General features: G+C 48.4%; 5 protein-coding genes across 5 annotated transcripts; 2 read left to right on the forward strand and 3 right to left on the reverse strand.

Annotated features, from left to right (window-relative positions):
• Positions 1-3,105: 3,105 nt before the first annotated feature.
• Positions 3,106-4,535, forward strand: PtA15_9A175 (uncharacterized protein; the record flags this gene model as incomplete). The annotated part of the gene is made up of 4 exons (XM_053172356.1): positions 3,106-3,160; positions 3,228-3,299; positions 3,353-3,530; positions 4,430-4,535. The coding sequence occupies 4 exons, from the start codon at positions 3,106-3,108 to the stop codon at positions 4,533-4,535; spliced, it is 411 nt and encodes a 136-aa protein (XP_053023605.1).
• Positions 4,536-7,276: 2,741 nt separating this feature from the next.
• Positions 7,277-8,464, forward strand: PtA15_9A176 (uncharacterized protein; the record flags this gene model as incomplete). The annotated part of the gene is made up of 3 exons (XM_053172357.1): positions 7,277-7,370; positions 8,048-8,172; positions 8,246-8,464. The coding sequence occupies 3 exons, from the start codon at positions 7,277-7,279 to the stop codon at positions 8,462-8,464; spliced, it is 438 nt and encodes a 145-aa protein (XP_053023606.1).
• Positions 8,465-16,759: 8,295 nt separating this feature from the next.
• On the reverse strand, positions 16,760-17,222 carry PtA15_9A177 (uncharacterized protein; the record flags this gene model as incomplete). The annotated part of the gene is made up of 1 exon (XM_053172358.1): positions 16,760-17,222. A coding segment is annotated over one exon (463 nt), but the record flags the coding sequence as incomplete, so codon positions are not given.
• A 1,274-nt stretch (positions 17,223-18,496) lies between these two features.
• PtA15_9A178 (uncharacterized protein) lies at positions 18,497-18,911 on the reverse strand (the record flags this gene model as incomplete). Its single annotated transcript, XM_053172359.1, has 2 exons — positions 18,497-18,665; positions 18,712-18,911. The coding sequence occupies 2 exons, from the start codon at positions 18,909-18,911 to the stop codon at positions 18,497-18,499; spliced, it is 369 nt and encodes a 122-aa protein (XP_053023608.1).
• A 4,348-nt stretch (positions 18,912-23,259) lies between these two features.
• On the reverse strand, positions 23,260-23,532 carry PtA15_9A179 (uncharacterized protein; the record flags this gene model as incomplete). Its single annotated transcript, XM_053172360.1, has 1 exon — positions 23,260-23,532. One exon carries the CDS (start codon positions 23,530-23,532, stop codon positions 23,260-23,262), a length of 273 nt encoding a protein of 90 aa, XP_053023609.1.
• Positions 23,533-23,890: the final 358 nt, after the last annotated feature.

Below are 23,890 nucleotides of genomic sequence, written 5' to 3' on the forward strand. Positions count from 1 at the left end.
GCCACAGCAGATCGCTGCCAAGAAACAACGCGTCGGCCTTTTGAAAACACGCGCTCGGAGGAGCAGCTTGTCGCAGGAATAGCGAGGAAGCGTCGCGCCATCAACACCAACTGGGGGTAAGTTTTTTGTTGTGTACGCCAGTAGTCGAGTATCTTGATTCCTTTGGGTTCAGGATCTTCATTCAAATAGCAAGATATCTCGGCTTGAATTCCATTTAAAGGGCCGGATCTGTTGCATAGTGATGCACCAAAAAAGGTTTTCTTCTTTGTTGAGGTCGACAGCATAGGTTCAGGACTCAGGGGAGTTGAAGACGGAAGGTTCTTCTCAAAATCGGCGGCGGTTCTGCAGAAAGTGGCCTGGACTGGTATGCCTCGGGGCTTGGGGCATACTTTGGGAAATTCGGGGTTCAGGGTGCAGGCTGAGCCTCATGCCCCGACCCGAACCCCGGGTTACAGCCTTACCCCCACCCCTCCTTTTTTTTTTTTTTTTCTTTTTGGAAAAACAACTTCAAACTGCAAAATGTGCCTAAGTTAACTGGGTGCCTCCCCCTGGGGATGACTTAGAGCCCTACAGGTAATGTTGTCCCAAGAGGTTGTAAGACCCCTGTGCAGCAATGGGTAGTTACAATACGCTACGATAACCAGCGTTATCTACGTAACAGAACTTCCATTGTTACTATCCACCCCTGTTAACGCTACTAGTAACAGTCAGATTTCTCTGTAAATGGTATTGTACCGCGACCCTATTTTCCTTTTAGAAAAAAAAAACTGTATTGTACTTTTTTGGTGCTGGTTAATGCGTTAACCGCGATAACTGGTGATGTGTTAACTGCGATAACCGGTAACGTGCTAACCACGCGTTACTGACACGTTACCAACGCTAACCAGGGGTGAAACACGCCAACCTACTACTTTATACACAGGGGTGAAACACATCACCTTTCCTGTATAGATCCTGACCTTGGGTTCCACGAGTCTGAGGCCTCCTTTGTCCTCTTGCTCCTTTTTTAGTGTCGCCCCTCTGAGTCTTATTGCTTCTAAGTTTTCAGTGCTGCTTTTGAATTACTAAGTGAGTCCCATGGCCCCTCAATTAACTCAGTCCAACCTCAACAAGGACAGTGAACCCCATGCCGGCAACATAACCAACCAATCACAGACACACCGCCGCCAATCGAGATGATCTCCCTCAATAGTCATTGCACCAGGCATGGTGCCTAAACCAACCAACCCTTGTGTAAAACTGACCCGGCCAGCTCCTTCAAAAAGGGTTTTAGATTCTTCACCTTCATCAGATTCCTCAGATCCGTCTGTCCAAGGAAAGAAGAAGAAAAAAACTAAAAAGCAACGCAAACGCAAATCTCCTGCAAAGGAAAACTCGCCGCCTTTGGATCCTGATCCAAGTGGGAAGACTCCCAAACAAAGCGGGACAGGGAAGAAGAAGAAGTTGGGAGGCGTCACAAAAATGGGTGCCAAAAGAAAGCTTGAATGCTTCTTAAAAGGATGGGACCTAATTTCTTCAAAGAAACTCATGTTTTTGATTTTGAAATGTCAATTATGTCATCAAAAATTAGTTATAATCTAGCCTAAGTTACCCAGATAACCAATTTTTGATCTTAAAATTGATATTTCAACATGAAAAATAGGAGTTTCTTGGAGCAAGTTAGGGCTCATCTTGTTAAGCAACCTTCAAGCTTTCTTTTGAAACCCACATATTCTATTCATGTTGTTATTCAAACCACATAGGACCTGATAACTAAATGACATCCAAGCAACCTGGATAGCATAACTTCCCATTTTTCCTCCTAGCTCAGCACACCCAACCCCAACTGACTTTCTCTCTGAACTAGGTGATCTTTCCAATCTTTTCTCATTCCCATTTTTCTTTTATCCAGTCTTCTATATAGCAGGGAACCAAAACCAACTGACTGTCTCTCCAAGCTAGACCTACATTGTAATTCATCCTAACCGTTAGCTTCAGAAATTGCCGAGACCCCATCTCCACTGTTCCGTTTTTACCAAAAGTCAAATCAATTTTCTAGGTAGTTGTGTGGCTCTGTTTGGATAGAACAGAAATAATCAGAGATAGCAGAATGGACAGCTGAACTAGCTTAGAGAGAAATTCAGTTGAGGTGGGGTCTGGTGAGCTAGCAATTAAGCGGAGGAGGGATCTGGGGATCTGAGTTGGGTCTTGTGGAAGTTTTATGAAACCCAAGGCCCAGGGTCTTACAACCTCTTGGGACTAAATAACCTGTAGGGCTGGTCTTACAACCTCTTGGAAAAAAATAACCTGTAGGGCTCTGAGTCATCCCCAGGGGGAGGCACCCAGTTAACTTGGCACATTTTGCAGTTTGAAGTTAATGTTTTTCCAAAAAAAAAAAAAACGGACTTACTTTGCGCTGGCCGGTGATGCTTTGCAGACAGTTGTGCCTGGCACCACTGGATGCCAGGCTGTGGCAGCCCGTCACCTCCAGCTGCAATATATCGCCGCTTGTAAATCCCACACCACCAGGCACCGCAGAGCCACATGGATTGTGGGTCAACCCTCAGAGACGCGATCAGCGCGCCATTTGACGTACTAAGAATGGTATCCCCGCCGCGCAACTGATGCTCACAATCCTCTGAGGTAAGCAGCAATCTCAAGTGGGCTCCTTGGCCCGCTGCTTGTCACCCTTCACACTACTTGGTTGCGCCCACTCGCCCAGCAAGATGTCCACCCTCTGGTTCGCCCGAACCAGAGGTTCGACACCACAAATTGCACCCACATTAGTCACATAGCACTCAATTTCCCCAACTCCATCCAAGGCCTACACATGTCCAGTCCTTTGCATGGATAAGATCCTAAGAGCATTCCCACCGCGGGCCCTAAATTGGGTCCCTATTTGGGATTTACCGACCCAACGCGACCCACCGCGGGCGCTAAATATGTCTTAAATTTGAGGCCGGCCCTAAATTTCGTGCCCGAGTCCCCACATGTAGGGACTCGTAGGGACTCTCCTAGGGACTCTCCCTCCTGGTCAAAACCTACTGTCACATGCCAGAGACAGTGAAACTCCAACCCGACCCATTCGATCTCACCCCCGATATCCTTTGATATCAATATCCGACCATGGACAACATCCCTCTCAACCCGGCGCTTGAAGCGCTCATGCCAAGCACTGACGGTGAGATTTTGACTAGTTTCTTCTGCAGAGTTCAAAGTTTTTATTGATTTTTTTTTGCTTCTCGCAGACCTGATGGAAATAGATGTACTCTCCGCTCCACAGAATGAATCGAGGAAGAGAAGCATCCCGTTGCCAGATGGTCAGTTGAGTACTTGATCTTCTTTTAACTTTTACTTATTTTTCTTTTTGTAGTTGCCGGTCCGAACCCAAAGAATGCTAGAAAGAAAACTGTGAAACCAAGACCCAAGAAAGCCGTCAAAAAGAAAAATCAAGAGCCTCCGGAGCCTCCGAACAAGATGCCGCCGATTGAGGAGGACCACCCACCAGCGTCTGTTGAAGCAAACGAACCCGACAGCGGAGACAGCAGCGAGTCCGAGTCTGACGGAGACAATCCCCCCAAAAAAAAGAAAGCGCCCAACTATCTTGAGCACGAGGATCTCCAGCTCTGTACCTCGTGGCTTGAAACAACCGAAGACGGTCGGAAGGGTACTGATCAATCTGGAACGGCTTTTTGGGAAACCGTAACAAACCACTATCGATCGAGGATCTCTGAACCCCTGCGACCCTTAAAGAGCATCAAAAGTCATTTCAGCATCATCCAGCATGCGGTAAACAAATTCCACGGGTGTGTCAACCAAATCAACCACCGAAATCCGAGCGGAACTACTGCAACTAATCGGATCAGCATGGCTCTCACACTCTACACCAAACTTTATGACAAACCCTTCCGATACATTTCCTGCTACAACCTGCTCTCAAAAGCGCCTAAGTGGATTGATTACAACGCAGCGATGAACAAGAAAGCCGAGCTTAAAAAGCCAGAAAAGGTGTCGGGCCCCTCCTCAAAAGTGAATACCTCTGTCTCCAGCCCATTGCCCGGCTCATTACCCAGCTCAACCCCCGCAGAAACTGCCCAGTCGTCCTCAGAAGCCTCCGGTGATGAGACAGCTTGCACTGGACCAACTCGACCAATCGGTCGAAAGAAGGCTAAATTAGCATATCAAGAGGAGAAACTGGACGCTTCAAACCACGAGCACCTCAAGAAGATGGCCGGTGCACATGTTGAAATAGCTGAAGTGGTCAAGAAGCAACAACTATTGTTGCAGAATGCCATGTCTGCTCAACAGAAGACCCTTGATCGCCTTGCGGACGAAGCAATCATGAATAAGGATCTCACTGGCGCTGATGAGGATGTTAAACGGTACTACTCTCTCGAAAGAAAGTGGATCTTAGCCCGACGTGAGCAAGAAATCGCGACACCGGCTCCAGCTCAGGGTCCAACAACCTCGTCATCTTCAGCTCCTACTCCTGCACCAGAGCCGGACCAATAGTTGTCTTTATCGCTCCTACTCCTGCACCAGAGCTGGACCAATAGTTGTCTTAGACTTTATCCTGACTTAAAAATACTCGGATCGATCTCTTTCCACTTCATATTGTCCGGTTGTTTTTCCTTGGATAGCCATGTCAAATTTTTACTTTCTCAAAACTGTCTCTCTTGCGATTTCTCCAAAAAATGAATGCATTGTTTGTTTCCAAGCTGAAAACCAGAAAATTCTTTATATATACATATATGAAATATGCAAAGCAATAAAATGATATATTCTCATCATAAAAACAGAGAAAAAAACAAATTTATCAAGAGTTGGAGTCGTCCGAGTGAGTTTCTTTTCCCTTCCGAGCCCACAGATGGGCAATGATATCGTTGCGGAGAGCGTAGTGCAAATCAGCATTCCTTATTTGCTGAAGATTCTGAATGAACGTTAAAAAATCGGCCCGACGCTCTGAGATTGGTTCGATAGGGTCAGTTGGGGTGTTTTGTCCTCTGGCTGTGTTCGGATCATAGATGTTATCGATATTAATGTTTCTCTCATCCTCCACAATCATATTGTGGAGGATAATACAAGTTTTCATTACTAAATGAAGCTTTTCAAGACTCCATGTCAATGCTGGCCGAGCGACTATTGCAAAGCGGGCCTGAAGTACCCCAAAGGCTCGTTCCACATCCTTTCGCGCAGCCTCCTGCATCTTTGCAAAATGCTAGATGTATTTGGTTGTCAGTGTTGTGTATACCAGAATATGATGAATGAAAAAGCAGCATACCTTCCTTTCCAGCCCTTCTGGCTGTGAGATTGTCTTGATAAGGGTTGAGTAGTCCGGATAAATTCCGTCTGCAAGGTAATATCCCTGGTGATATGTCGTTCCGTTGACTTTATATTCGCAGCGAGGGGTGACACCATTCATCAAATCGGTGAATACCGGAGATGAATCCAAGATGTTTATGTTGTTGTTGGCGCCGGGCATACCAAAAAATGCATGCCAGATCCATAAGTCGTATGAAGCGACCGCCTCCAAGACAATGGTTGGAACCTTCCATGTAGAATGATTAGACCTCATGCAAAATAGGCAAGAGCAAGCAAGAGAATGAACTGACCTTTTCTTTGCCTTGATACTGACCATGCCACTTGGTGGGACAATTTTTCCATTCCCAGTGCATGCAGTTGATTGAGCCCAGCATGCCAGGGAAGCCGCGTTCCTTCCCGATAGCCAACAATCTTTTAATATCGTTCTTGTTTGGAGCTCGGAGATACTCGGTGCCGTACAACGCAATGACAGCTTCACAAAATTTATAGAGGCTCTTCGTAGCCGTAGACTCTCCTATACGGACATATTCATTGGTTGCGTCAAATGATCCACCGTAGGCCAGGATTCGAAGGGCTGCTGTGATCTTTTGAATTCCTTGCAAGCCAAAGTTCCCTAAGGCATCGGCCCTGTGAGTAAAGTAAACGTCGTGCTGCTCGATGTCGTTGACAATCTTCAAAAATAGACTTCTGTGCATTCTGAAACGTCGGCGGAACTTATAATCGGGGTACCTTGGTGATTCGGAGAAGTAGTCCTTATACAAGAGCTGGTAGCCACCTTCAAAGTCTTGCCGGATGTTAGGGGCTCTTCCTTTTCTAGATCCGCCTCGTTTTGGTGGTTTTTTTTGATGTCTTTTTCTTTCTTGTCGGAGGATTTCTTGAGCAGCTGCCCCGCCACCTTGAAGAACAACTGCTATATGTTGTGTCGAATCGATTGTACTTGAGATTATGTTGTTTTGAGTGTTGATAAAGTTCCGGATAATCGCCAGTCAATCCATGAGTGGTGGTTGGATAGCAAATGGTGCGTAGGAGAGTTGTTGGCGGGGGAGTGAACCAGGGGGACCGGGGATGTGCCTTTCATCAATTTTTAGAGGCTCATATGGAGGCTAGCGGTGTATGCCGCAGCAGTTTCAGGCGCTAAATCTTGCTGCGCAGCCCCAAGCCGTGACATTTAGCAACCCAAAGATAGGGCCCGCGGTGGGAATGCTCTAACAATCCATGTGAGTTGTCCACGCTCTGCCACTGATCCAAGCGCCACGCCCAAAAAAGAGATTTCAGGACCGTCCACACACTGTACCTGAGCTGTTAAGGACTGCGCATGAGGAGTTTGTGGATCCAGTTTGCAGCGTGAGGTCGGATGTAACCGCGGTTATTGCGATGCGTTTGATATGCTACTGTGCACCCTCTGGTTTGCCCGAACCTGAGGGTGGACATCTGGCTGGTGAATACAACTGAGAAGTTTAATCGGTCACTAGCATGACAATCAGGAGCTCGCTCCAATTTCCTTGCTCAGAGAACAGCTAGCATTGTCCGCGGAGCAGGGATTGCATTGTCGGTCATATGGGGAGGGAGTGATTGGTGCCTGTAGGGGTCATGTCCTCACATAGCACCAAGGTTGAACTTGCAGGACCACACCACCTAGGTTACACAATTGCTGCTAAAATCACTACATAGACCACCTCCCCCACGGACTTTCAAGCTTAATACGCTCGCAGCTGGATGACACAATCATCATCAGCTGCCGCATCCTGCTCAGTGTGCGGCCCCATTGATGCATCAGTGCACATCCTCTCAAAGGGGAGTATGAATGTGGCCACACAAAGGCCCTCTGCGGCGGGTCCCCAAAAAGAACCACCAACTCATTGCCTGCTCCCCACATAAATACTGGCCCCTTGCCCCGTCTGTCGCTTGCTTCCATCTTTCTCCCTCGCCCTTACAACTCATTGCTCACCGCCGCTTCAGCAGCGCCAATCTCAACATGGAAGACCCTCCGCCCCCCACCGATTCTGCCCCACTTCCCTCATCCAATGCAGAAAGAGATTGCAACACCCTGTCCCAGACTCCACCCCCAAGTAAGTAGGCCCCCCAGACATCAAAACTGGCTTGTGTTCTGATCTTCTCATCTGTTGTAACAGCCGAACAGGACATCACTCGGAACTTGCCCAATGGTTCTCTCCCTGCCCCATCCTTTGAACAGTTTGTCCTTCAGAAGGTCCCCTCCGCGCCTCCTGCCTCCCTTGATCCACTTGAGTCTATTCTCCCAACCAAACTTCAGGAAATTACGGCCGAGGAGTTCGACCGAAGCATTGCAGCAGCAGAGCGATCAGCTCAAGCAATCCTTTCCCTAAAGCTCCCCCGCAGCTGCAAGCGCAAGGCCCAAGACCTGGCCTCTTCTCTCACTCAAAGCAAACGAAGTCAGTCCTTTATTTTCCCTCCCTATCGCCTGCGCGACCAGCTTTGCACTGAACGGGACACTCTGGCCCTCCTTCAACAGCGTGGGTGGAAACCGGGATTGTCCCAGACGATGAGGACATCAAAATAGCCCAACCCACCAGCCCCTCACGTCCGCCAGTCTCCATGGGGAAGCCCTTTGGAAAACTTCAGACCTCTCGAAGAACCGCAACAAAGCCATTGGTTAAGCCAGTTGATCTCCTTCACAAGCCTCCAGCATCCACCAGTACACTCCCAGCCCTGAATCCAACTCATCAACCGAGTATCCCAACCACCAATGAGCCCTCTCCCTGGGCAGACGGCCCGCAACCAGCCAGCAGCAACGTTCCATCCTCTAGCACACCTGGCATTCAGCAGCCCACTATGGACATCACTAGCACCAAGCAACCACCCAAACACAACAGTGAACAAGCCGGGCCCAATGTTCCCCTTCACCGTGAGTGTCCACCCGCCTTCACCGGGGCTATTGATCCCACCACCTTGTCCGCGACTCAAGAAACGGCATCGGCCCCCGCAGGCACCAATGCTCCACCACGCTCACCTCACTCCGATCATGGCCCAGCTGCACCAACACACCACACATCTAGCCAACATCATACAACCGGGCCGATCAATCATGACCAATCCTCATCGGGCCAGACTGGCGGCCCTGCCAGAGTTCCACAAGAGCCTGCAACCTGCAACTCCAATCGGCCGCAAACTGGATCACCCCTAGCGCGAGAGATTGCTTTGCAGCCCCAGCTCACAATCATCAAATCCAATCAAATCCGCACTCAATTACATCTGATCAGTAAAGAATTTTCTGTGACTAGACCATCGTGGTCAAAGTATGTCGCCACTTGGGAGGCACTTGCCCCTTTGCTAAATAACTGCGCCCGTGCCTGCCAATATCCACCTCCAGCCCCTGACCCAATTTGCCTGCAACGTACAGCCTGCTCCTACGCCACCTGGATCCAGACAATTCACTCTTTGGGTGAGTTTGCCCCCTAGCCAAACCAGAAAGACCGTCTACGCCAACTGACAATATCCACCCTCCCCTACAGGTGATAAATTCCTGACCTACTTGAAGAATGAGCAATGGTATTGCCTGGACTTGGTTGAATTTCCATTGCTGACAAGTTTTGGTCAGAAAGACGACAGTCTCCGCCCAGCATTGTTCATCCCCACTACCATAAAGTCGGATCACCCCGAGTCCGCCCTTGTTTGTTGCCTGTATCAATTGCATTCCTGTCCCCAGCACATCACTTCTGATTGGGCAAGGATTGTCGCCACCTCCGTCAAACTGATGGCTGACAACTTGTTCAACCCACCACCAGTCCGCCCCAACCCCACTGATGATCAGATCACCAGAGGTGTTCAAGCTCTCCTGTATCTCGACACTCTGAAGAACTCATCATCCAGTTTTGATCAAACCTCAGACCAGTCTGAGCCGGGCCAACAGCAGACCCAGCGCATGCACTCTGTTGACGTGCTTCATGATTTCCGCAACGTCATTATAGATGTCTTAATGGCGTATATCATCCTTCAAACCCACTCCCTCAGCGAAGCGCCATTGAAAGCGGCAAAGAAGAAGGCAACCAAGCGCGCCAATCAAATCTCTCCCAGCAACTCCAACCAGACCGTTTCTGATGTCAATGCATCTTTGTCCGCTATCAATACCGCTCCGCCAGACGCCACCCAAACCCTGCAGAAATATCAAAAAAAAAAAAAAACTTCCAGCCTCTTGTATACTTCATCCTTGGCGGAGTTCAAGGGCTCTTCATCACATCAAGGGACCACCGGGTTGCTGGAGTCACCACCTGTATGTCGTTCATCCAAGCCATATCCCTCATCAAGCGGCACTCCACCACACAACACATCTGTGAAGAACCAATCTGGAAAAATCTCTTGGCATACCTAGTCAAAATGTTTGCTCCGGTATTTCAGTCTCCAGATAAAATTTGCTCTGTTGACCTCGTCAAAGTCCCCAGTCGATTTGAGCTCGCCGAAGCGATAACCAATGACTTCATCAATCAGTGGAACACCCTCAATCCAACCTCTCCCTTCCTGATCCCTCAGACACCTGGGCCAATTACAGGTCATTGACGCATTATACAGCTTCACAAGAGGTTCAGTCATGTTATGCTCCCGAATGTGGTTGTGTGAATGCTTGTATTCACCATCCGCCCTTCTTGTCTTAGCTCTCCTCCAGTGTATCCCACTCTCTTCTCCAAGCTAAATTGGAACACTTTCATGTTTGTAATACAGCTGGTGCTCTTCAGCTGTGTCTCATGAGCAAGAGGGATGTTTCATCCATTTTTAGCCCCGAAAAACACGCTTCAACTCTTGCAAACATGGTCTGAGCTCGTCCTAAATTCAAGCTTCCTGGGTACAAAACTATAGGGGCATTGTTGTAGGTGCTTTATCCTTTACAAGAGTTCCCGGCAGCGATTGATAGTACATGTATTGAAGATTGATAGTACATGTATTGAAGCTCAGAGTAACACAAGCGCACATTGGAGATGGCTTCAGGGATAAATCTGTGAAAGATAGTACTCAGATGGTTTTCTAAGCTACAGAACATTGAGATTGTTAAACTACATCTAACGGTGTTGGAACTTTTTTTGTTGTCTGGGTTTCTGGGATTTCTTCCAATCCTTCACGAGAAGTTCGAAACGCTTTTTTGGGTTTTCCCTCAATCTGTATGTGGTCTTCCCCAATCTTTCCAGCTTCCGAGAATGCTCAACCTGAAAGAAACACATTGAGTCAGACGTTGATTACTGGGGATAACCTGAACCATGTACACCTAGGGAAAGATTTCTGTTTCCGGCATTCAACATGGCTTTCGCCACACCACCAAATCTGATGGTATCGCCTTGACAAAGATCCTGAAAACACTCATGTGCTTGTGCATGTGTAGCGACAAGCTCAATGTGACCAAACTTGGCCTTCCATACCATGTCAGTGCATCTTTCCCCGAAAAGCCATCCCACGGCAGAGCTGACGGATTGTAGGAATACTGAGTTGAAGAAATACATACTGTCTTCATTTCTGGATCAACAACTTCCACAGACCCAACACAACCTACGATGTGATTGAGGTGTACCCGAACCACATAGGCCGTACCAAACGCATGGGTATCTTGAAATTCAGCGGCCAGCGGAAAGTGTCCCCGGTGCACCTGCCATTTGAACCGTTTGACAAGGATGGTCGGGGGACTTGAATCCGCATGAACAACTAGTTGGCCGGTAAAACAAACTTGAGTGCAGAAGTCGTACAGTATGGCTGGTACAGGGGCCCAGGTTGACTTGAGCACAACATTACACTCTGGGTAGGCTGAAATGGATGCATCGGGGGGAAGCTGATAAGAAACTATACAAGTCTTAATTTGGATCTCGTCTCCAGTGCTACGTATATTACCAGGTCTGGTGTTGGACATATGAATGTTTCCGGCAACCTCAATCATGATCCGGATTGAAACTGAGGTGTGAGAGGGTTAACAAATCCAGCCAACGTGGACAGATGAAGCCAAAAAACACAGCCCAGGTATGATCAGTACCTCGGTATCAGTATATAAGCCCAAGGGTGCTCCATGCTGCCTCAGACAGTGGACACGACATCAAAGGGAAAGCTGGTGTTTCTCGTCAGATTATGGTGTACGTCAGCAGTCAGTTATCTTCCCTTTCTGCAAGCAATGCAGCGAGGCCCTAATGCCCTTTGAATCACTGCACACCCTGCCCCACTTCACAGGATAGTGTTGTAGATTGGTCTTGTTTGACAGTAATTTGTTGATTTGTTGGTTGATGTTTGGATTTCCTAGATTCCCCGTTGGCCCCACATTCCTTTCAGGGTGGAGTATTAAGTGTGGTCTTCATGCCTCGAATTAAAGACCTGCCGATTGGTGGTATGCCTTGCCATGTACGGCTTTTGGTTAAGGTCAGCATCTGTTTCTGAACCAAATAGGGACTGCTGTGTAACGGATCCCATGGAGCGCTGGAGTTTAGCCACCCCGGAGTTCCATTACTGCCGGCTCACTCAAAAAGTCACACATTCCAACCCCCCTTGAATGGAGCAAATTGCCAGGCAGGGGATGACACAAGCTGATCATGATTTAATTGGCTCACCAGAAGTTGTAGCCCTGCAGCATCCGGGGCACTTCCTCTGGTTTGGGTATTCTGATGGGGACCTTGGTTAGCAAGCCCAGGCTGAACATAGTCCTGCAAGTCTCAGTGCCTTTGCTGGAAGGCAACATCTGTTTGCCCCAGACCTCAAGTGCTCCTCTTCCAACATTCCATCTCCAAAATCACACACAATGACATTACTGGGTGTGGTTAAGAGACTCATACATAGATCTCTACGCATCTTTATATGCGTGAAAGGCCACCTATGTATCAAGATTTCCCCTTGTGGGCGCGACTGTTCTGAGCCTTAAGTGCAGAGGGGCCCACAGCGTGGGCATTGTTATGTTCATAGCTGACTCATGTTTTGGAGGCACTCCAAAAGCCCTCCCCTACCAGGGAAGAGCCCTGGTGTCACCATTGCCACTCCAGTTTAAGGCAGTCTGGGCTGCCTGGATAAACACCCGCATCATCACCAGGTCCTACCTAGCCAAGTATGCATGTACGGGCCGCATGTCTATATCTACCTTTACCAATTGTGCTTGACCACCCCTCCTCTGTTTTCTTCAAGCCCAGTGAGGAAAGTTGAGTAGCAGATAGTGTTGAGGTGATTTGGAGGTGGATGGAGGTGGAAGGGATGAAGTACAATTCAGACAGGTGTTGTAGGTGGAACTGACAGCAACCTCTTTACAATACGTCACCAAACAGGTTGAATTGAAGCAGTTGTATGAGCAGATGGCCAATATAAATCTGTAAATGCAGGCTCAATGTCAGGCTTGAGACCTTCCAAATGAGCAGAAAAGCTGTATTTTGGCCATTATGCCACCCTGCCCAGGGTCAGAATAGGTCACAAGCTCTTGAAATTCTATCTTATTGTGATAATTCTATCTTATTGTGATAATCTGGGGGAAAATGAATGCCACATACATCACCAGGAAAAATCAGTAGTCACTAGATGACAACTGACATGACACCTGCTCCAGCTGGCTATCCAGCCTCTAGTGCAATTTTCACAAGCTGATCCTCAGCTTTGTCCCAGGCCCAGCTGCTGCTCAGCCTTGGCCCAGGCCCAGCTGCTGCTCAGCCTTGGCCCAGGCCCAGCTGCTGCTCAGCCTTGGCCCAGGCCCAGCTGCTGCTCAGCCTTGGCCCAGGCCCAGCTGCTGCTCAGCCTTGGCCCAGGCCCAGCTGCTGCTCAGCCTTGGCCCAGGCCCAGCTGCTGCTCAGCCTTGGCCCAGGCCCAGCTGCTGCTCAGCCTTGGCCCAGGCCCAGCTGCTGCTCAGCCTTTGCCTGAGCAAGAACGGGCATTGATAAATGCACACCCGTCCCCCGGGGGCACGCCCACGCCCACCCCCTTTGAAAAGCTTTATCAAGGGCGTGCGAGGGCGTGCACGCCCCCACATAGGCGTGACAAGCGTGCACCGTGCCTGCTCGCCGAGAGCCCCTCGGTGGGCAGGTGCATGTACATACATATACCTGCTCGCCGAGAGCCCCTCGGCGGGTAGGTGTATGTATCCCTGCTCGCCGAGAAGGATAACTCTCGGCGAGCAAGTATACAAACACCTGCCCGCCAAGCCTGCTCACCTAGAGCCCCTCGGCGGGCAGGTACAGATCCCACCTCGCCGAGAGCCTTGCCTGCTCGCGAGAAGGATAACTCTCGGCGAGCAGGGCATGTATACCTGCTCACCGAGAGCCCCTCGGCGGGCAGGTGCATGTATACCTGCTCGCCGAGAGAAATTATCGGCGAGCAGGCATACAGATCCCACCTCGCCGAGAGCCTCTTGGCGAGAAGGTATACATATACCTGCCCACCAAGCCTGCTCACCGAGAGCCCCTCGGCGGGCAGGTGCATTTATACCTGCTCGCCGAGAGGAATCCTCGGCGAGCAGGCATACAGATCCCACCTCGCCGAGGGCCTCTCGGGAGCAGGTATACTTGAACCTGCCCGCCGAGGGGCTCTTGGCGAGCAGGCTCGCCGGGCAAGTGTTTGTATACCTGCTCGCCGAGAGTTATCCTTCTCGGCGAGCAGGCAAGGCTCTCGGCGAGCGGGGATATGTATGCCTGCTCGCCGAGAGGTGTATGCCTGCTCGCCATGGATTTCTCTCGGCGAGCAGGTATACATGCACCTCCCGCCGAGCCCGCTCGCCAAGAGCCCCTCGTCGGGCAGGTGCAAGTATACCTGCTCGCCGAGAGGCTCTTGGCGAGGTGGGATATGTATGCCTGCTCGCCGAGGAGGTATAAATGCACCTGCCCGCCGAGGGGCTCTCGGTGAGCAGGCTCGGCGGGCAGGTGTATGTATACCTGCTCGCCGAGAGGCTCTCGGCGAGGTGGGATCTGTATGCCTGCTCGCCGAGGATTTCTCTCGGCGAGCAGGTATACATGCACCTGCCCGCCGAGGGGCTCTCGGTGAGCAGGTATACATGCACCTGCTCGCCGAGAGTTATCCTTCTCGGCGAGCAGGGATACATACACCTACCCGCCGAGGGGGGCGGGCAGGTGTTTGTATACCTGCTCGCCGAGAGTTATTCTTCTCGGCGAGCAGGCAAGGCTCTCGGCGAGCAGGTGCATGTATACCTGCTCTCCGAGAGGCTCTCGGCGAGGTGGGATCTGTACCTGCCCGCCGAGGGGCTCTCGGCGAGCAGGTATACTTGCACCTGCCCGCCGAGGGGCTCCCAACGAGCCATGGTGCACGCCCGTGAACGCCCATGTGGGGGCGTGCACGCCCGTGAACGCCCATGTGGGGGCGTGCACGCCCTCGCACGCCCATACAGCGGCGTGCATGCCCTTCGACTCGCACACCCTTGATAAAGGGCGTGCGGTCCACCTGACCGGTCCGCATATTCCCCCCTTGAAGGATTGTTCCCGCGCGCGCGGGAGACATCCTTCAAGGGTGTGTTACACCCAACCAGCGCCACACGCCCTTTTCGAAGGGCGTGGGCGAGGGTGTGCCCCCGGGGGACGGGTGTGCGTTTATCAACACCCGTTCTTGCTCAAGCAAAGGCTGACTCAGCAGTGGCTTTTCCTGTGCCAAGACTGAGGGGCAGCTGGGCCTGGGCCAAGGCTGAGCAGCAGCTGTGCCTGGGACAAAGCTGAGGAGCAGCTTGTGAAAAATGCAAGCTAGAGGCTTCAGCTGTGCCAAAATGGGCACTGAGCTGTGTGCCAGCCAGCCCTTAACTAGCAGATGGAGTAGCTTTGGAGCTGAAACCAGAGCTGTGTTATGTCAGTTGTCATCAACTGACTACTTTTTTTTCCTGGTGCATGCATGTGCAAAACTCGTTGGTCTGTGGCAGTGTGAGATTGGAACCCTTCCGCAGGCCACACTGTCAGTCTCCCAGATCTCCATGCAAACAATTGCAATGGCAGGAGCTTTTGCAAACAATGTTTTTCTCATGCGCAGCTTCTCATGTAAGTCCCACCAAGTACATATATTTGCTCTTTCAGCCTGGGCAAGATTTGGTTGTATGGTCACTCAGGATCCAGGCTAGGCTGGATGAATGGGGTCAGACCAGGGATCCACCATAGGGGCAAGTGCAGGTGCTGATCTCTTTAGCAGTCCCTGCTAGCACACATTCACATACAAATAAAGCATTTGGAGAAGTTGATACTTGCCATGGGGTGGGGGCACTGCTTCATCTGTTCTGGAAGGAAGCCACATCTGGGACTTGGGAGAGTCCCAGAGGTATGATCAGGTAGGTTGCATGTAAATAAATTTGTGGACCATGGTTTCATGGACAACATGGAATCACATCTTTCAGACCATCAGCTCCCGCATGATCCTCATGAGGACAACTGACACAAAGATTACCTGAAATATATGCCATTGTAATGAGTGGGGAACTTGGAATATTGTATTTACAATGAATAAAATTCAGAGTGGATGTTTTTTTGTTTAGGGCAGGGAAGCTTTCAGCAAGAAGCAGGTAATTTCAGCTTTCGATCCACAGCCAACAGAGGCAAAGATAAGTCCCCATGTATAGTGGGTGTCACCAAATCGCCAGTGCTTCATGTATGATCCTCATGATGCATCTTTTCCTTCCTTATAGCTGTTGGAATGTATGGCAGCTTCCTCAATAGGGAGCCTGGAGTGAGGGCAAATCACTGCTGGTGTTGAAGAAAAATAGTACTTATGTTTTTACAGGAGGGAGGGTGTAAATTCAGTCGAGAGACAATTCACATCAGCCTGGGCATTTCATACCAGCTGCCAATCATGATTTAGAAAAAATCACAAGAAAGCAACATGCAGATTTTCCCAACCTGGGCTGTTGAACATTAGACTTTGGTGCATGTGGACATGTCGTGCATCCACCCTAGTTTCAGACTCATTGAGTCCTGAGGATATGATGTATCCTAAATCTTACCAGGTCTATAATGAGGATGATACTATCAGTGTAAATTTGTGTCATTGAATCATTTCCAAGGTTACTTTTAGAAACACCTCAGATACCTCAATTACTGTAGACAAAAGCCAAGAAAAAACTTTCTAATACCTCAAATGAATTCACTCCCAACATTTTCCAGGATTACCTTGCACATGGTGATATGTCCAACCCCCTGCTGGGATGACATCCACTACTCACTCCAAGAACATCGACTTTGGGGGTGATAGCAACATGCCCTTTACATGGTCTTGTGTTCAGTTGAACCCCCAAAATCCCACCAGATTCAGTTCCACAACAGATGTAGATGGCTTGAACAGAACCATAAGGCTGGATCTCCTTTAACTTAGACAAGTACCAATGGATCACTTATGGCAGACTTGCAGAAAGAAGTTACGATCTGGCACTCTCTGGAGAGTGCGACCATTCCCCCCCTGGTGAAGAGGAGTACTAACCAGCAGTTTTATCATGCTCCATACCTGGTTGGAATCCAATGCCTTTCATAGTCCCACTGAGCATTGTGGCAGGCTTGATGGGGTATCAATTCTTACCCATCAGGTGCAAGTCTTTTACAACTTGCCGGAGAGCGTTGACAACTGGATTATCATCTTCAAGGTTGTGGAACTGAGCTAAAAACAGAATCTGACTTCCCATGTTGTCTGTTGCCACAACCTTCTTACTTTCAAATGCATTGGCATGGACTCGGATGGTGTTCAGTGGCTCTTGATTCAGCCTTAGCACGTACGGTTGGGTTTGGTCTTTTGGAACAAGTGGAAACGTCTTGGTGTTGATGTTGTGCTGAACCTTGATGTTCTTTTTTTGCCGCTCAGTGAGATGATGTTTGGATCTGGAAGGCACTTTCAGGCACTTGCTAGGATAATCTCGTGGTTGATCCTCAATTGGCAAGGTGCCACAATGGCCCGTTGCTGATTTGGGGTGGTTGGATCTTGATGGTGATTGAGAGCGGTTGCGAGAATAGTGTCCAAGTTCTTGGGAGCCATTGCTACAATTTTTTCAAGGTTGATCCTCAATCAGCAAGGCACCACGATGACCCCTTGCTGATTGCAGATTGTTGGATCGGGAGCGGTCGCAAGAGTAGTCTCCAAGTTCGTTGGAGCCATTGCTACCATTGTTTTGAAGTCGATCCTCAATCAGCAAGGCACCACAATGACCCCTTGCTGATTGCGGATGGTTGTATCAGGAGCGGTTGCGAGAGTAGTGTCCCAGTTTGTTGGAGCCATTGCTACCATTGTTTCAAAGTCAATCCTCAATCAGCAAGGCACCACAATGACCCCTTGCTGATTGCGGATGGTTTGATCTTGACTGTGATCTGGAGTGATGGCTAGGATGGTATTGAGGTTGATTCTCCATCCGCAACGAACCACTGTGAACCCTTGCTGATGGGGGTTGGCTGAATCCTGATTGTACTGTTGAGAAATCAGTAGGAGAGCAATGATTGCAACGATGGGGATATTGCCATTCAGCCAAAATTGTCCAACACTTGATTTTTTGTCCTTTTCAGAAACCAAGGGGAATTACAAAAATTCAACCTCAAAGGTCATTGAAGTAAGAAGAATGAATGAGATTCTGACATATACGGCGAGTGCTTGATCAGCAAAGAGGAGAGCGACCAATTGAGCCGCAGGTAGACACGCCAAAGTGAAGGCAAGCTAAACAATGACGAGGGGGTTGAGTTGATTGAATATCCAACAGGATCCCATGATTCTGGTGAGGATGATGGTGTTGGTCTGGCCAACCAACGAAAACGCAGATCAATCAATGACTTGGCTGTTGAGTTGTTGTGGTGAAGATAGGGGTACAAAGAGCTGGGCACGGCCAGGACTAGAAACAGCCAATAATGAAAAAGACTCGGTTTTGAGATTTGATAACGTTTGTCAAGGAGTTTTTGTGAGGAGAAGACAGCAGCAATGGGGGGGAAGGTGATGAGGGTCCGGAGGATCCAAGTGACACGTTGAAGGTTCCTGAAAGATGATGATCTTGACCAAGTGATCAAGCAGGACGTCAAGAACAACTTGGGGAGAAAGATTGAGTGGGATATTGAGGATCCCTGGAAGAAAATGGTGCTCAATTGAGCGGAGGAAAATGGTGTCAAGCGAGCAATTGAGTGGGATGTTGAATGTCCCTGGAAGGTGATGGTCACAAGTGACCCAAGAGTGAAGAGCAAGTGATTTTGTGTGGTGTTGGAGAAGGATGTGACCTGCCGCCTCCCACGTCACAAAGTCTGTGCCACCAGAGAGGCTCTTGTATCAACGGCAATCAGTCTCTCAATATGTCTCCCACCACCGACCTTGATAACGAACTACCTGCTCTGCCGTTCTCCGCCCCCAGTCGGTTGAAGTCGTCCTTGAGCATCTGGTGGAGACTCTGGAGCTGGCCGAGCTCCTCGTGGAGCTCGTCAATTGGGGCCTGCTTGGCGCGCGCATGTCTTGTTGTTTTCTTGCCGGATCCCAAGCATCCGCTGCTGCAGCTACTTGTTTTCTAAGCTTGAAGCACGCGAGCTGTTGCGCAGAGACGAGAGCTGCTGGGTGAGTTTGTTCAGCTGGCCCTTCATCTCCTCCCACATCTCCGCCCCGTCCACCGTTGTTGCTGACGGGTCCGATCTTTTGAGTCCCACCAACTCGGCTTCAAGTGTGGCCATCCGGTCCTTGTACTTCACCAGCTCGTCCTTCATCCTGCGCAGCATTTTCTTGGCGCCCTTGACGTACTGGACAGCCTTACCTCCAACGCACGGTGTTTCTCCTGTAGAGCCTGGAGCTCCTCCTTGACCTTGTTTGAGCCCTGCTGCTGGCCCTTGACGGAGGCAGGTGAGACCAACAAGGCGCCGCCCAAACGGAGGCGCTGGACTTCCTTGACCAGCAATGCCCCTAAAGTCTTGTCTCAAGACTCTAGCGCTCTCACCAACGGTGCGCTCATCAACAATGAGGGCCCACCTCCACACACCATCCCCCAGCCCTTCAAGTTCCACCCATCATTTGAACCCCCACACCCACCCACGTAGTCCAGCCTGCAACACTCTTCCCCATTCATTCTGGCCTCATTATGTATATAGTGAAGTTTTCCATGACCAGCTTGAACCTGTTTTGATATTCAATATATAACCCAAGCCACAGGCTTAATCCAAGTTCAAAATTGACTAGGATGCTGTTGTGTAAATCACAGAGGGGATCAGACTCAGCTTGTGCGGCATTCATGCCGGACGGGCCCAAAAAGGCCTCCTTGTGGGTGCTAACTGGTGTTAAGGCTTCCAGCATGATTCAAGACATGTGTGTTTTGCCCTTCCCAGAGGCTGCAAACCCAGAATTATCCTCCACATCAACCAACCTGACAAACAAGAGAAAAGAGGTATAAATTGAAGGAAGGGGATAATGGTAGTCTTGCTTAATCATCCCACCTAAGGAGATGGCTAAAAGATAATACAAGTACCATGGATGACTGGTCAGCACTTTTTCTGATTGAATATTGACAAGTGTGAGAATATGCTTACAGGCTACAGTGAATGACAGGTAATTCAAAATTATTCAGCTGGTGGAGTATTTTCTGAACCTTCTTCTGAGGAGGCATATTCCGGTGATGGGGTGCGGTAGAAATTCTCTCCAAAGTGCTGCTTAAGATGTGGCAACATGTGGTGAAAAACATGCCACACATTCCCAACATTCATTTGATCAAAAGTGAAGCCCAATCCCAACATAATTTGTGTTGCAACTTCGTGGAACCAGCCAGGTGTATGAGTAAACATTCACATCATTTCTGGGTAGTCTTCTTGGAGCATGGATTGGATGCGTTCATTGGGAACTTTGACTAAATAATCCATTTTACCATAGAATTCTGGTGTTCCATATGAAAATTCTGGACTGCATGCAGTTAGGGTTGATATTGAATGGTCTCAACGCTTTTGAGAGTTATTGTTGATATCAACCCAAATGTCAACACTAGCCTGGAAAACTGGAATCCACAGAAAAAGGAAAAGAAACCTATTTTTGAAGGGGGTCAGTTCAATTTTGCAATCAATTATGCATATCCATCCACAGACCTTTGAATTTGGTCTTCCTGATCATAATTTCCTTCATCAATTTCATCAATGACATTTCCAATTATTGATTGATTGTGTTGCTTCATCATCTGAGACCAAAGTGATTCAATACGCTGGTTTCTGGTTGATTTGGTCCAATGCATACAGGCTGTTGCTTCTTCCACTGTGAGCTGTCTACCTTCAAAACTTGCATATTGATGAGAAAGATACATCATCAAGGTTCCCATGTTTCCAGTCTCAGTTCCACTGTCAACCGTCACTTTCAATGGAATGCCACCAATCTTTGAAGCAAGGTGGAGGAAGTAGACACCAATGTGGCGGGGGTCATTGTTTGTGACATGAACAAACATCCCCAAAACCTTTTGATACCAGGCATCAATGAATCCATAGACAGTGATTCCATAAGGCTTTAATTTATCGTGGCCATCACAAGACCAAATGTGATTAGGGCCATAGGTACGAAAAACACAGTGTTTGCATGTTTGTTGGAGACGAGCTTGCGTTCCTTCAGGGTCTATTTCTTTGAGGAAGCCGGCCACCATCTGCCTGTTTTGGAATAAAAAGCTCTTCAATTTGGGCTTGAATAAAATCAAGGTAAGGTGACTCACCTAGGGACATGGATTGCATATTGTCTCTTGAGTATGACATTCATTCTCCGATAGCCCGCATTTCCGTACCCTAGAAATTCTCGTGCATGTGTAATTGCTTCATAAACTTGAGGTATTGTGACCTTGCCGTTCAGGACATCATTGATCTCCAGCTACAAGTTGAGCTCTTTCAGGTATCTTTTGACTGTCCAGCAGTGAAAATCAACATTGGTCTCTTTGGCTAGGCGCGCTTGGATCTCGGCAACACTCAGTCCTTTGGAGTGAGATGAAATCAGGGATGCTTGAACTTGGGGAGTTATTACTGAAGCCGGTTTAATTTTGGGAAGATCACGTTGCTGAGGCCCCATTCTCAACATTTGCGTGTGAAGGTGCGTTCATGCATTTTTATACCATGATTGTGCAATATTTCAAGTACTTTTGGCCCTTTGAGACCCTTTAGGAGGAGCTTCTCAACAAGATTTCTTGTGAAACTTTCAGGTTCTTCATCCGAGCTGAAATCACAGTAATCAGAACCCAATTCGTCATCAGGACCAGAAAGTTCATTGTACTCTGAAGTTGATATTTCTTCTATGGAGGGCAATAGCAACTAGGGAAGGATAAGTGGGGGTTATTGCGATCACCAGTGCACCAAGGGTGAATGCAACAATTCATTTAGCAGGTTCCTCAGGTTCTGTGTAAAGGGAAGCCGATGCAAGAAGCCAACTGTACTTGGAAGATGTTTCGCCTTTTTTTGGTAAAGGTGAGAATGTCTCTCAAGACAAGTCTCGACGCAACTGGAAATCAGTTATTTTGGTGCTGTTTTGCTTGAAGAAAAGTCTTGACGCAACTGGAAATCAGTTATGTTGGTGCAGTGTTGCTTGATTTGTGTTTCACTGGTCGAAAATAACAGTTCTTTTGAATGTTATATGTAATTCTAGGGAAGCCAACGCAACTTTATGTTTCATGAAATGAACCATTTGGAAGGTATGTACATATGATAATTCTAGGGAAGCCGATGCGACTTTGCGTTTCATGAAATGAACCATTTGGAAGGTATGTACATATGATACATGTCTTGTGCATCTGTATTTTGCAAAATCACATTTTCCAATTTTTTAAATTGGTAGCCGGATGCGTATCCCTCTAGGGCTTCCATAGTTCATAGTGCAGAGCTTGGTGCAGGCACTATTAATAGTGTGGAGCTTGGCGGAGGCACTATGAATAGTACATGAAATATGTCATTGGGCCGCAGTGGTCACACCCTATTTTGTTGTGCGCAACTGTTCCCACCAAAAAAATTGCATTCAACATGGTGCACACCACTTTTTGACTAGATGCACGCCAAAAAAGTGGTGTGCAAAGCCTGTACGCCAAAAAAAATGGTGTGGAGTGTTTGTGCACGCCAAAATTCTTCCAAAAAAGAGTATTTTTGCCGTGCAGGGCTACGCACGCCAAACAAATGGCATGCACTGCTCCTGTACGCCATTTATTTTGGTGTACAGGCATGCACACCACTTTTTTGGCGTGCATCTAGTCAAAAAGTGGCGTGCATTTAGATTGACCCTTTCAGATTTTGCAGGGAAATCTGAACTCTGGAACTCTGGATCACTTTGGGGATCTTTGGGGACCCAGATTTCCCTGGGAAATCTGGAACCTGGCCGCCCAGATCTGACTTTCCAGATTGGCAGGAAGTCCTCCAGTGTTGAGAACCACTGGGATTTCTGGATCAACCAACATAATTGTTGCATCTGTAGATTGCAGCAATTGACAAGCACATGCCAGGTGCATGTACTTAAAAAGGATAATCTGAGTTTGGCTTAAAGTTAGGGGGGGACACTGCTACAAGTGCCACCTCCCTGTGTTCAGGAAACCTTGAATGCAAGGTTTGCCTGAAGTTTGTTGCAAAATGTAATTTTAGGTTAGATGCACTACAAAAGGAGGGTGTTTGGAAAAATCCAAGCATTCTACATAAGAATCTGGATAAAAATACAACAAAATGTATAGTCTATACAACACAATTCATAGCCTATACAGCAAAATGTATAGCCTATACAACATGTGTATTGCAATTGTTGGGCTACTATTAAACCATTTCTGATTTCTTCTTCTCAAATCTCTTCAAAATGAATGCAGGGCCATCCATCCAAGTGTACTTCAAAACACAATAATTTTGCTTATGATGGCTGTTTTGCAACAAAAAAAAACAAGTCACAAATTTCTGGCCACTGAGCTTTGGAGGAGTTGAAGATGTTTGGTGATTGAGTGTATCCGTGAAAAGCAAGCTATGAGGGTCATTCCAACGGCCATAAATGCAGTTCTTGCCAAATTTTGGATGATTGAACTGAATCAGGAGTGCTTTTAGTATGCAAGTGGTTAACAGAGCTAAAGAGACATTTCCAAGCTTACTCATACGCCCTCAATAGCCGGAACTCAAACTGGATCCAAAGGAAGCCTGTCAGGATGAATGATCTCAAGGATTGAGAAAAGCAGGAGAGGAGTCTGACCTGATCAAGGAAGCCAGCTGGTGGCTGTTGAAGTTTGGCTAGTAGTTTGGTTGACCATCTCTTGACTTCAGTTGCGCGTCTGAACCAGATTGATGAGTGGTGCTGGTTTTTGTTGGAGTAGATCAGTCTTGAGAGCAGGTTGACTTCCTCCCTCAGTGGGGCCTCATTCATCTTGATTCTTCTGTGAAGAGTGACAGTAGGCAGTTAATGTTACAGCACTGTTTTAATAAGCCAGCAACTGACCTATTTATTTTCCTGGTTTCAAACTTTGCTGTAGTGCGTACTGATTGGTTGTTTTGCACTCTGATGTAGTAAGGCAGGAGTGAAAATCCCCCCTGGCTGAGGTCAGAGTTGGTCCACCCTGCTCAATTAGAACTCATGCTACAGAACTCCACCTACATATGTAAACCACATACCTCACACCTCTGCCTCCAAATCCATACACCCAATTGATCAACATCTCCAGCTAACCCCAGTACCCAACTTATCAAAGTCCCTCTCTCCGTTTGGGGGAGCTCATGGGGGAACA

This window comes from Puccinia triticina, chromosome 9A (genome assembly GCF_026914185.1).
Source record: "Puccinia triticina chromosome 9A, complete sequence".
Taxonomy (NCBI): Eukaryota; Fungi; Basidiomycota; class Pucciniomycetes; order Pucciniales; family Pucciniaceae; genus Puccinia; species Puccinia triticina.